At 44.1% G+C, this 12,897-nt stretch overlaps 1 protein-coding gene across 6 annotated transcripts in view; it reads left to right on the forward strand.

Moving 5' to 3' along the window:
* Positions 1–12,897, forward strand: part of FLI1 (Fli-1 proto-oncogene, ETS transcription factor) — an 89,779-nt gene that overhangs the window by 55,925 nt on the left and 20,957 nt on the right. For all 6 annotated transcript variants that reach the window (XM_074561222.1, XM_074561224.1, XM_074561223.1 and 3 more), the window contains 2 exons: positions 3,835–3,989; positions 7,308–7,511. In XM_074561222.1, the coding sequence (XP_074417323.1) occupies positions 3,835–3,989; positions 7,308–7,511 (359 nt within the window). The remainder of the gene's footprint in view (positions 1–3,834; positions 3,990–7,307; positions 7,512–12,897) is intronic.

The following is a 12,897-nucleotide window of genomic DNA, read 5'->3' on the forward strand; positions in this document are numbered from 1 at the left end:
TGACCACAGCTGAGTCAGGTTCAGAAATCACTGAAATCCCTTATTTTGCTCTTTCGAATGAAAGCCAAAGGTGATTCCTAGACAGAGGCCCTGGGACAGTAATTGCTTTATTTTCAGGTATCTGGAACAGAGGCTGAAGCTGTACAGAGGACTTATTAGGCAATGCCAGGCTAGCTGCTTGTCCATTTTGGCCAGTCTAGCATAAACTTTCCCAAAACACCAAGCTCTTGGCATCCCCAGAGACTGTTACTGGAGCTGCTGGAACGAAGAGTCTTTGGACGGACAGTGGGAATGAGAACTGCTTCATATTCCTTGGACTCTGTCACTGCCACAGTGAATATACTTATGAGATCTTGTGAAAGCAGCCTATATCCATTTACCTTAGTAGAGCTACAACATTTTCTGCCCAGAACCTGAGCATGTCCTGCATGTACAGTCACTTGAAAGTCTGAAGTCTCTGCGAAAAGTCAAGGATTAATCTGGCATCTGAAATCCCCTTGCACAAACCATTTCAAATAATGAGGAAATTTTTATATAAATCTAAGTCTGCTTGTGGGTAATGCATGAACTAAGAAAGGAGCTATACTCAATGAATACACTATTCATGGCTCGCAGCTCCCTGTTCTCATTCGATACTGGAGTTGTTCCCCACACTGAATTCTTCTTTGTGTTGCCCACAGCTAGACCTACCTTCTGCTGGGATACTGTTAAATCCCTCATCTTAGGCTGGGGCAGTACACTAATGGATGTCCAGGAGCTACAAAGATGATTCAGTCTGGTAGTGCTGTCTCATTTCCCAGTAAAGGGCTCCGTTTGGATCTGGTAGGAAATGCTGGATTACACAGGACACAAAAGTAAGGATCTGCCCGCTTGCTGTCATTTAAAACTTAATGGTATTTTTCTTAAGGGAAGGGCAGTTCGGTCTCCTGCCCAGTTAAGTTTTGGTAATGGTATTCCCAGTTATGTCTGTCCTTCTGCTATCAGATTTCCACTGGGGTTAGCTCTGGATTCAAGCATCCTGAAAACTTCCTCCGAGGGAAGAGAGGCCACCCGAACACAACCCTGTCAGGTACATGGAGCACTTTTAACGTCCTGCAGGATTAACAGAGTGGCTTCTCTTCCCACAGGGGTAAATCAGCAGTTGGTAAGGGCACCTCACTCCCTTAAACTTCTTTTCGGATCTGTCTCTGATACTTGGTTGTCTGGTTTTGGCTGCTGAGACATACGGAGCAAGGCGCAGGATAGGCAGGGCTCTAGCTGCCAAGCCAAGAGTCTGCAAAGTGAAGAATCATCACAAAACCACCGAGGAGATATCTTACAGTGTTGGTGTTATTTTTGTTACTTTGCTCTATCGGTCATGTGAATGTGCATGATACTTAGCAGAGAGAGTAGAGACAGCCAGGAACTCTCTGGTCTTTTCACGTGTGTCATTTCATGCCAGTAAAAAGCATGCAGATAAGCTTTTTAGAAGATGTTATTATCTGAGAGTCTGGATATAACCTATAGTTCTGGATGAGTATTGTGTACATAACTGTTTTATCATAAATAGTTTGTGTCTCAGCTGCGGGGGTTATTTTCCGGAGAGATTTAACTACAGAGCGCGGGGGTGAGAATGAACCCCTTAGAAGGACCTTAGGCCACAGGTAGTTGTGCCACCACTGCTGCCACCTGGGAGGTGCTGACTGCAGGAAACCTGAAGAAAATTTTACTGTTGACTCTGAAGAAAGGAAAACTTCATCCCAAAGGCAGGTGGGAATCCATACATCCTCACTGCACGGGGTGTGTGTGCGTGTGTTTGGGTCTGTCCCGCCAGCTGGGCTGCCCGCGCCATTTAAAGTCAGCAGCTGATCTCCAGGCAGGGCAGGCGAGGAGACCAGTCACCTCCCAGGGACGGTCAGCACCGAACAAACATTGTCACCTGGAAGCATGGATGTTCTCGCCATTTCACCGAGTCTCCTCAGGACAGCCTGTACCTCAGGAAAGAATAAGGTCCTTTGTGCTGCTTCAGGGTTTTTTCTCTGCCAGTACAGGCAGCATTTAACACCTGACACAGAGTATTTCAACAGAAAGTTAGAAATGATCACATTCCCTATGAAAACCCTGGTGTCCCTGCAGTTGCTCAGACTCTCCTCTGACTGCCACAGGGACATTAAACCTTCAGCAGTTTGCCTCTCTGAAGGCGGATTTTGGTTCCCTGCCTGGAAAAACAGTAGGCGAAATAGTAAAACCTTAAATTCGAACATGTGTAAGTTATACATCTTATTTCCATTTTCAAGCAACATTCCCTCAGCAAGACATGAGGAAAAAATTACCATCTGCCTTAGAATATCTCGGTGGAGCATTTATCTCCCCGCCATGATAACTGAATTTCAGTAATTTCTCCCTCCCCCCCCATTCAGATTAAGAAACAAATTTGTTTAGTGTCCAAACTTGGAAGTCTTGCCAGCTGAACTCAGAGGGTGGGATTTGGTGCACTGTCATAGCTCTTACCCTTCAGCGGATGGTTTCCTCCCGAGCCACTTTGCTTCTGGCAGGGAAGGAGAACGGCTGTGCGATGAAAGCAGTGGGCTAAACTGCACTGGAGACGGGCTCTGTGAGCCATCTGCATGGAGGTTGCACACCAATGCACCCTTGTAAAGGTGAGGGCAAGAACGCTGCCCTTCCCTGGCACATTCTTCAGGGCTGGGACATGCCGTGGGCCTGTGGCAGGCTATGGACTGGTATTTTAAGTGACCTCTAGAGCTAGAAGCATGAGTTACTACTGCAGCTGGAGAAAAACAAAATCTGTGCTCCCTATCTGTGGTTTGGAGGCTCATAATTCTCCCAGAGCAGGCCAGGGAAAGCCTGTTGCTTGCCAAGGGTCTGCATGTAGTCCAGGTCTTAGCACAGTGCCACCTGAGTTGCTAAATGTTCCCTCCTCGTCACTCCATCACCTCAGAAGTAAAAGCGGTGCCAAAGCCTTTTTCACACACAGTTTCTGTGGTCTGAAGTTCTTGACTCACGCCTAAGGCACCTAAGATTTCTAGATTTCCGATCCAAGCAGTAGACAAGCCTGGGGCTGTGTCACTGTTAAGAACAGACACGATCAGTTACACTCAGCCCTGCATAAATAAGACTCTTTAGATACCAGGCTAATGTTGTGGTATTCTCCTGTGACGATCCTGTCGTTTTGGCACAGGGATTTTGTGTTCTTTGTTAATGAAATGGAGGGGGGCGTATCTGTATTTCTGATTTTCTCTGCAGAAATGCCTTAGGTCATGAGTTGAGAATTGCAGCCTTTCTGTCAATTGCCGGATACAGATACAAATTCCACTATAACAGAAAGGCAGCGTGCAGAGTTTTTAACGCAATCCAAGAGTGAAACGGTCCAACAAAGTTTCCTAGGAGCATCAAGCTGTATCTGAAGGACTGCTAAAACACAGCTGAGCAATAAACGATGCGGGGTGGGCAGGGGATGTAACCGATAGACAAACCAATGTGATAGGCACTTGCGTTTTATCTGGTTCGTGAGTTTTGCTATCTCTGAGGTATTGAGTGCGACCTTACAGCTACCACTGCCTTTGTCTGAAAGTCACTCGTCTTTGCACCTCCAACTCTCTTTCCTCCAACTGGTTTCACTATCAGAGATCCCCTCCATGAGACTTGTGATTCAGAGATCACCTCATGACATGCATGTGACAGGCCAGGAATGGCTTCTCCCACGAGTAAAGAAATTCCCCTTAACATTTCACCATTGGGATACTTGCCATTTCTGTAACCCAAACCTCCTTCTGCTACAGCAGGGATGAAAGGTGCGTAATAACGACAAGTCATCTGTTTCCTTTCGCATTTCAGGGAGTCCCCCGTAGACTGTAGTGTGAACAAATGCAGCAAACTCGTCGGAGCAGGGACAGAGTCCAACCCAATGAGTTACAGCACCTACATGGATGAGAAGAACGGGCCTCCTCCCAACATGACCACCAATGAGAGGAGAGTCATTGTCCCAGCAGGTACCACCACCATCAAACTCTTTGTGTCACATTTCCTTGCGCTGTCTTACATACCCGGCTGAACAGATAAGGCTTGTTTGTTCCCTCTCTGAGGAATTCTTCTTACAAACCATGTAAAAAGTAAGGAAAATATCAGAGTTTTTGGCTAGTGGGAATTTCCTGTGTGCCAGTATATGTTCTACCTTGAATCAAAATAAGTGGATTATTAGTGCTGCTTATTTTTTTTTCTTTTCTCCCCTGGAATGAAGTGTTGTTTTGGTGTGTTGAACCAAATCCATCTCCTGTAATGTGTTAGCGGAGAATCTGCAGTGTTTCCTGGGACGGGCATGGTGTGATCAAAGAGTGCAGTTCATAGGCAAGAATAAGCATGAAGTGGACCCAAATTATAACTCTCTTGATGCTCTGCAGGGCCCAGATGCACTTTCATGTCATATTGATTCAAAATGAGCTATTTTGTTTTCATTTTTTTGTTAGAAGTAGAAAACCAGAAAAATTGTATTTTGCAGGAACTACATTACCCTTCCAAAAATCGTTACACAGAAACATTCCTGTCCAGTTCTCTGTTTGTATTTGATATCCACATCTGTTGTCTGAAATTGGCAGGATGCATTAGATGCATTTGGATAGTCGAGGATGAGAGCTGCTGTGGCAGGCAACCGGTGAAGTCTGAACCTGGAACGAGAGGGAGTCTTTTCCCTGCAAAGTTTATAAACACCATAGATATAAACAGTCTAGCCCAGGAACTTTCCAGCAAGGGAGATATTATGAGCCAAGTCCTGGCCCAATTTACGTATCGAAACTTCCACTGATTTCAAGGGGTGCAGCTTTTCACCCAGTGCTGTGAGGGTTTCACCAAGGGTTGTAGCTGATTCAAGCAGATGAACTGTTGGCAGAAAGAAATGTACTCGTGGAATTTAGCTCTGTTTTCTGATCACGGCTTGACCACGAACAGATGACAATCCCCAAGCATTTGTTTGCCATTTAGGATGAAAAGCTTGAACTGAATGTAGTGAAGGGAAGCCAATAAAAGATTGACAGCAAATCTCAAAATACTGTTTAAGCCCTTGTTAGGATCTGCTTAGAGAGACTGGCTAACCTAATTGGTGACAGGATCAGATACATTTTCAGCCTTAACATTGCCTAGAAAGGTGTTAGCTGATACCAGCTAGTCATTATAAGGGATGCTAAAGATAGTCAAGAGGAAAAATTTATCCTGCTCTTCACTGTGCTATTTATGCATATTTAAAAAGACCAAGGGTGGGATAAAGTTTAGCATTGTTGAAATAGGGGCAATGACTTTTAGTGCCCTCAGTGGAAGAGAAGGTTTAAAATCTCCTCTTTGAAGGAAAGTGAAAAAAAGGCATTTTTGCCCCTCATGAGCATCCACAAATCAAAACCTTGAGATACTTGTGAAATAGCAGTGATTTACCAGACTTTGGAAGACAATAATGAACATCATCCCAGATCTCTGCCTGCAGGATATGAAGCCAAATTCATCCAAGAAAGGCATTTGGAAATTTTAATATAATCCAGAGTAAAGATTTATAGTGCATTAGGGTGAAGATAGGCAAGAATAATGTCACATTAGGCTTGCAATAGTAATAATAACTCTAAGCCATGTTTCAAGAAGAGAGATTTTCAGAGACCATTCGATGTCTTTTGCAGTGATAAATAGGCTGAACGAATATCTGAAATTCAAAAGTGTTTGTTTAAAGGGAGACCACAAATTCACTATGCCCTCTAAATGTTGGGGTTTCTCTCAAAACTCAAGACAAATCACTCTTGGAATTCAATAAAAAAGAAACCCTATTTGAATACTTGTGTTGTAAAAATTGCAGTCTTTTGCCAGTGCTTATACATAAAGGAAACATAAAGGAAACCCATCTTTCTCTCCCAAAGCAGACTTGCAAAGACATGGAAGTGTAAGTTCCATGTTTAGAATTCGACTTGAAGCAACCCTGCATTACTAGAAATTCAGTGAGGAAATGTCACGATTATAATTTCAATATTCCTTGGTCTGTCTTCTCCATTTCATGCTGTTATTCTGGAACTCAGGGGCCCAGGAATGCACCAGGTATAGCCACTACCTGACCTTTTGAGTCACAGGATACCTGCAGCCCAAGCACATACAGTTTACAATCCTGGGCCAAGGCATTATTTTATACACTGTAAAACTGTGTGGCAGAGGCATTTCTTGTCCCTCCCCAAAGCACAACCTACCAGCTCTGTGACGGCTATATGTTTCTGATCCATTTTCTCAACTGCCTCAGGACCTGACGTGTTTGAGGTTTGTCTTGGGGGAATGGACCAGCTGTGATGGACACATCAAACATCTCCAAAGTTTAAGCTTGACTTTGCAGTCCTCTCCAGCTGCAATGGAACATGAATTTGCAGCTTAAATTTTGAAATGGGATACATGGGGAGAAGCAGCACAGGAAACATCTGAAAATGCAGATATACTCTGAAAATGACTCTGTAAAAATGGTATCATGGCACAAATTCTTGCTGGGGCTTTCTGAGCTAATGCTCTTTTTGAAACTCAAAGGATGATTTCTTTTTTTAACTACTGATGCAGCAAACCATCACCATGGGGTCTGAAACTCCAGCCGGGTTCAATCTCTCTCTTACGTCATCGCCAGTAATAAAGATTCCACAGCTGGAGCTTTGCTGACAGTTGATAATGATGCATGAGACAGTATAAAATCCACATTGCCCTCCAATAGCTGTGTTGGTTTTACAGGGCTAGCGGAGGTAGAATTGTGTTCTTGTCAGCGGGGTGAACAAATGTGACTCAGAGATACATGGCAAGCTCTTCTGTTTAAGCAATAATATTTTTTTTCAGAGTCCCTTTGCTGACCATAAATATCGCCATCCTCAGACTTTAAAATGCCATCTGTTGGGACTTTGTAATGCATTTGCGAAGGATGGTGTGACTTATACAGCACTGATGTCATTCTATAGCATTGCAGAACCGAAGCTGTGACAAAGGGATGAGTTTGCCTCGGGAAGCTTTTTACCAGAGGGAGAAAAGCCACAGTTAAATGGCATTAATATTGTTCCCAGGCATAGGTATAAGATTCAGGCAGGTGGGGGACAGTCAAGAGAACTTATCCTGCCAGAGGCTCAGTGTGATCAGTTTATGCGCCCTGAGTCTTGTTATAGCGCAGTACTTGTTCATCTTGGCAAAATGCATTGGAATGAGTAAATTACATACATTTGTTTGTGGAAACAATGGTTAATGCTTTGACTGGGCTACAGTGAGTGCTAGAGGCTTGAGGCTTGTGTATAGTGTTACCATCCTTTGTGCTTTCCTGCCAGATCCCACGCTATGGACCCAGGAACATGTGCGCCAGTGGCTAGAATGGGCTATAAAGGAATACGGATTAATGGAGATTGACACCACCATCTTCCAGAATATGGATGGCAAGGAGCTCTGCAAAATGAACAAGGACGACTTCCTCCGAACCACCTCCCTCTACAACACAGAAGTTCTGTTGTCTCACCTCAGTTACCTCAGGGAAAGTAAGTATTGCCCTGACTCATCCCAGCCCTAGTGTGACATGCTGATAGGGTAAGCTACCATGAGTATTGAACTCCTAGGGCTCTTCTTGCAGGATAAATAGCAGCAAAGATGATGGGAAAAGAACAGATAAAGGCAAGCAGAGAGAGCAAACGAGGAAGAGAGGAATAAGAAGTGGGTTGGAAAGTTAATTTTAACGTAGATGGATTTAATGGTGCTATCAGGGAGGTGAAGAACTGAGCAGGACTCCTAAGAAGATTAGATAGTCTTACAGATAATAAAAACATCTGTGGCTATAAGATAAAAATACATAAATTTGCTGTGGAGATTAAACCAAACATTAACTGATGGGTCACGGGCAAATTATTCCATAACTTTGCAGTTAGAGGGCTGTGCACTTTCCCCCAAGGCTTCTGGTAAAGACTACTTCAGAATAGGACCCACAACTGGCCAGAGTTGGAGATTTTCAATGCTCCTGGAGGCCCAGATTTGTTGGAAAGAGGAAAACATTCAAGACCAATTCCTCAAAAGTACCTGTGCTGAAGCAGACATCGTGCAAGTGACCTAGTACTCAGAGAACAAGTTTTGCTGAACCTCTTTGTTACTACTCTCTGTCCCACGCTAGAGAATGTGATGGATCCAATACTCCTTTCTGCTCTATTAAGCCTCTAGGCAGAAGCTGTGAGCAGTCTTCTGAGCTATTTTGGGAAAAACGTAATGCAGCAGCCCAAGCTTTATGGTTAGCACACACTCCTAAGGCTGGGAGTCTTAAATCCAGACCTTTCTAAGACTTTTTGAGCAACCATTAGCATGTCCATAGCTTCTGAATGTCTCCTCTTCATCTATAAAATGGAGTTAAAGCATTTCGTTTCTTCACAAAGGATAATTGTGTTATGGTGAGGCCAGAGAACTTGAGCTAAATCCCACATGCTCGAATATTTTTTCAAGTGAAACAATTTTTATAGGAGTGCAATTATTTGAGGACTGAAAAATCAGAAGAAGGTGCATAAAGCAAGGTGGGAGGGCAGGGAGAGAAAGAAAAAAGTATATTTTCTCCACTGGGACATCAAATTGTGATGTAAAGGCAGCTGAAGATGTCTCCATCTGGCCACTGCAATAAAGCAGCGAGACCGCATTTATTTAGGGTGTTTCTTCAAAGCTGTTCAGCGCTGGTCCCTCCCTGCCTCCGCTAAAAGCAGCGGGAGTTTTACAGATTACAGTAGGACAAGAGTTAGATCACAGATGGGTGCCTCTGTAAGCCCCACCTTTATTTTGTTTGAGAAGTCGAGCCAAAGAAATGATTCACAACAAATAACCGCATCGTTAGATTTGAGCAGATTTTGTCCCTTGCGACTTCACAATAAAATAATTTCTCTTCCAAAATAATTTGCGAATTTCATCCTGTTTCATCAGCAGAGAGCTGCTGTTTCACAGAGCATTTCGAGATTGTTGCAGACACAGAATAGCTTTATAACTAAGGTTTGCATACAGAATTACATACTCTTACGGGAAATCGTAAGGCAGTTTTGTGAAGCCAGTGTTGCTTTGGCCAAACCTGCTGACTTTGGCTGGGCAAATCAGACACTTTGTAACCGGAAAAGTTTTTAAATTCCCACAAGATAAATACTCAAGTGAGACACTTATTTTTGCATCGTCTCATTGATAAGACTTGAGAACTGACAGAAAGAGACGAAGGAGGAGTTGTATGTTTTTTGAATCAAAGAACCAGGCTGAATTTGAAAAGGTTGGCAGAAGAGTTGAATTCTTCTGTTGCTTCAGCTCCAGACGGCATCTTCAGGGACAGTCTCAAGTGTTAAGGATCCCATTACTTGGCGTGTTCAAAGAGAGTATCAGGGGAATTGTATTCTTGCTCTCATGGCATGAGCCTGAAGACCCGGATTCAATTGCCACCTTTACCGTTTGCTGCTCTCCGTTTGTTCCAGAGCAAATTCCTGATTGATCCTACCTATCTTTAGATACCTGGAGTACCTACATTAGGGGTCTGGTCACACTGGTCTCCGTTTATAGAAAAGAAGCAACAGGGCATGTTGAAATTCAGGATAGCAGTCCGCTAGTTCATACATCGCCTTTAAATGCCTGAAATTAAGAGGGGCAAAACCTTTGCCTCAGCTCCTCTGTGCTCCGGTTTTACTTTCTGTAAAATGGAGGTAGTGATACTGCCTGCTCAGTGCTCCTGTTGGGCTTGTCTCTTGGGATGGCAAATCTGCGGAACAGGGATTGCGTCCCACGTCTCTCAAGACCCAGCACAATGGGGTCCTAATGCAGTTGCAATATTAAAGCGCTGCCGCCATGTGTGCTGAATAATAATCATAAAAATATAATGTTCTGCCAGGGGAATGCCTACAATTATTTCTATGCTATTAAGCTATCGCAAAACCCAGGCAACTTTGCTGGATTCAGGCAAATTAGTTATTCCAATTTTACATGGATGCATACAAAAGGAGAATTCAACCCTGGTCCATCCCCAGCTTTTATATTTATAAATTTCTCTCAGTTCAGCCCCTTGGGCTGTTCTAAGACGTCATGCGAGTGCTGTCCTTATTAAAGCAAGCTCCTGTCTGAGTGGAGGTCGGGCAGCCTCTGAAGAGCATTCCTTTCCGTGCAGCTGTTCCTAGCGCTGCCTAATGACAGTCTGGTTTCTGGATTGCTGGTTAACTCCCTCACGGAGTAACGCCTTCGAAAGGAGCTTATTGTTTTTCCAGACTGATTTCCAGCGGATGTTTAGTGCCGAGCCTCTGAGCTCAGTGCCATGGGGAGATGGTCTTTTTTTCATGAATTTTCCCCTTTTGTAAGGTTGTTGTTTCAGAGACATCCAGCTCTGTTCCTGCATCGGGTGGAGGATACGTGATGGCAACAAAACACAGGAGAACTTTGGGGAATCTATAGATCTATAGGCTCCATTACATCTGCCCAGGCTCTCTCTTGAAAGGTGTTTGTCCTCTCAGGATGTTAAACTGGATATGTGAAGACTAGTGAATCCTCAACTTTTGTGTTTGTTTTCCAAGAAACAAAGCTGGTCTGAACTTTCTGAGCCTGTTGGCTAGCTAGGCAAGGAGGCCCTCTGAAAATTATCTTCCTCAGAAGGTTTTCAACATTTTACACTCCTGATCAGGGTGAAAGCATTCTTAAAACTGCCTAGGAGAGCCGTTATTTTGGCACACCCCAGTCCAGATTTTAAAAATGAACCTGTAATATCTGCAAGACTTCAACAAAAGTTCAATCTTAGTTTTGGAGATAGAAGGTTCAGGTGAGCTATTTAATATAGTCAAGACTAAACCAAACTCACAGGACCTTTCATCTTCAGGCAAAACGTAGCTCTGGATCAGGATCGGGCAGTTGTTTCCTGTTTCCGTAACCTATTGAAGCAGTCAGGAATTTAGACGTCTCTGATCTTTAGGGGATTTCAGACTTGCAGAACCCAGTTTTCTGCAGCACACTCTATCTTTTGGAGTCTCCAGTAGTTTTTCCAGGGAACTTACTGTTGTCACCCTGAAACAATTACCTGTCTTTAACTGTTACTTTCGGTTTCCCTTCTGAAATTGCCATGACCTTTTCTTCTTGTTCATCCCCCTGCACCTTTGGACTCCAGACTGACTGACTGCTGTGCCGGTATCTTTTTTCAAACACACTGCCTGGTGAATCTTCTCCAGTTAGCCAGTGGGCAGTGGGAAGGGAGATTTGAATGTTTTCATGCTAGGTTTGGGATGAACATCAAAAGAAGCCTGAACTGTTACCTCCCGTCCTTTTCCTTTCTACTTATGGGGGGTCGGTTGTGTGTGGTGTGTACAAACGAAAAGAGCCTGAAGGGGAAAGAATGAGATTGTGGTGAGAAGCAGAAGCAGAAAACTGCTTTGTGGTTTCAAGCCATATATTAGTGCCAAACCAAACTATACTGCTAAATGCAGCAGAACCCTGACTCTACCAGGAGATGTAGAGGGAAGGCCACAAGGCGTTCCATAGGTAAGGATAAAAAAGGCTTCCAGGTTAAATAGACTTCAAGATTGTGAAACCAAGAGGTTCCTGCATCTCAGAGGGATGAGCTGCCTTGTGAAAAGGAAGGCTTTAAGGGGAAAAACCTCTCCTGCTCTGTTTTTCAGTCCATCTTCCTCTTTAATTAATGCAAGGGAAATAAAAGAAGAAAGGAAAAGGTGGAGGGACCCATAAGATAACATGTTTAATAGTAATTGCAAGAGAATAGCCCTGCGCTTTATTAATAATACCAGTGTTTCCAGAAAGAGCCGATTTAATCTAAGGTGTCACTGACCCAGTGAGGGGTAGGGGGAATAAGAACAACACAGAAATTCGTCGCAGCCAAAGTTTTGCCCAAGAACGAGTAAGGGAGGGAGCAGCCTGGCCTCTGTCTGTCTGTCTGCTTCTCTCTGTCCTGATCTGTGTCTCCGGCTTTCTCTCTTTCCTCCTTCATTGAAAATCCTTAATAGGAAACACATTTCCTTTTTCTGTGGCGTTCCCACCAGAAACCTCAGACTGTCGGGCAAAGGTGAGAACTTTTAGCAATTAAACTGGGGGAGGAGCCGCCCCTTTCCAGTGGCTTGGACTGCATTTTTTAGCGTAAAGTAGCTATAGTTGATCATACAGGCTTGTTCAGTGCTATTCATCACCCCACCCCCACCTCCTCGGCCAGTCAGCACAACCAGGCATTTGCAGCCTATTTAGTCATAGAAAACTGTGTTTCTGAATTCCCCGGCACTTCCCCGTCTGGCGGGGGCAAGCTGGGCTGGGCGTTGCATTCAGGATCTACTTCAAATAACCTGACAAGGAGAGAGTGGTGGACAGGAGTTTCCCCACGATATTCAAGAAAGCCAGAAACCATCTGGTGAAAGCATGAGTTAGGTGGACAAAGCTGTTGCAATTCCTCCCGCAGCGGCAAAAGACCAGCCAATCTCTCAAAATATTTAAGCCAATTACTTTGCTATCTGCAACTTTCACAGTCAAGGGACCCTTGGGATCCTTTTGAACTCTTTACCTCCGAGTTTACCATGTTATCCATCCCGGTCTTTTGAAACATACCCTGTCTTGCAGCATCTGGTAGCATCCATCCTTCACTCCCTGGGAGTAGGCTTTGTTTTCCAACACCTTCTACCTCTGTGTACATGCTGGCTTGTGCACGGCTTTTTGGCTTTGTTTGCATTTGGGGAAGAAAAGAAATCCATAGGAACACAGGGCCAATAAGATGCAGCACCTGCAATGGCTGTTACTTCTGGGACTGAACTGCCTGATCCTCAGCTCTCACAGGAAAACGAGACATGCTGTGAGTACTACGGAGGGGCAAGTGAGGTCGGTGTTATTTGGGATCATGTGGATTAGAGGAATGTGGAGACTGCAAGGCTTAGTCACAAGATCCTCATC

This window comes from Larus michahellis, chromosome 17 (genome assembly GCF_964199755.1).
Source record: "Larus michahellis chromosome 17, bLarMic1.1, whole genome shotgun sequence".
Taxonomy (NCBI): domain Eukaryota; kingdom Metazoa; phylum Chordata; class Aves; order Charadriiformes; family Laridae; genus Larus; species Larus michahellis.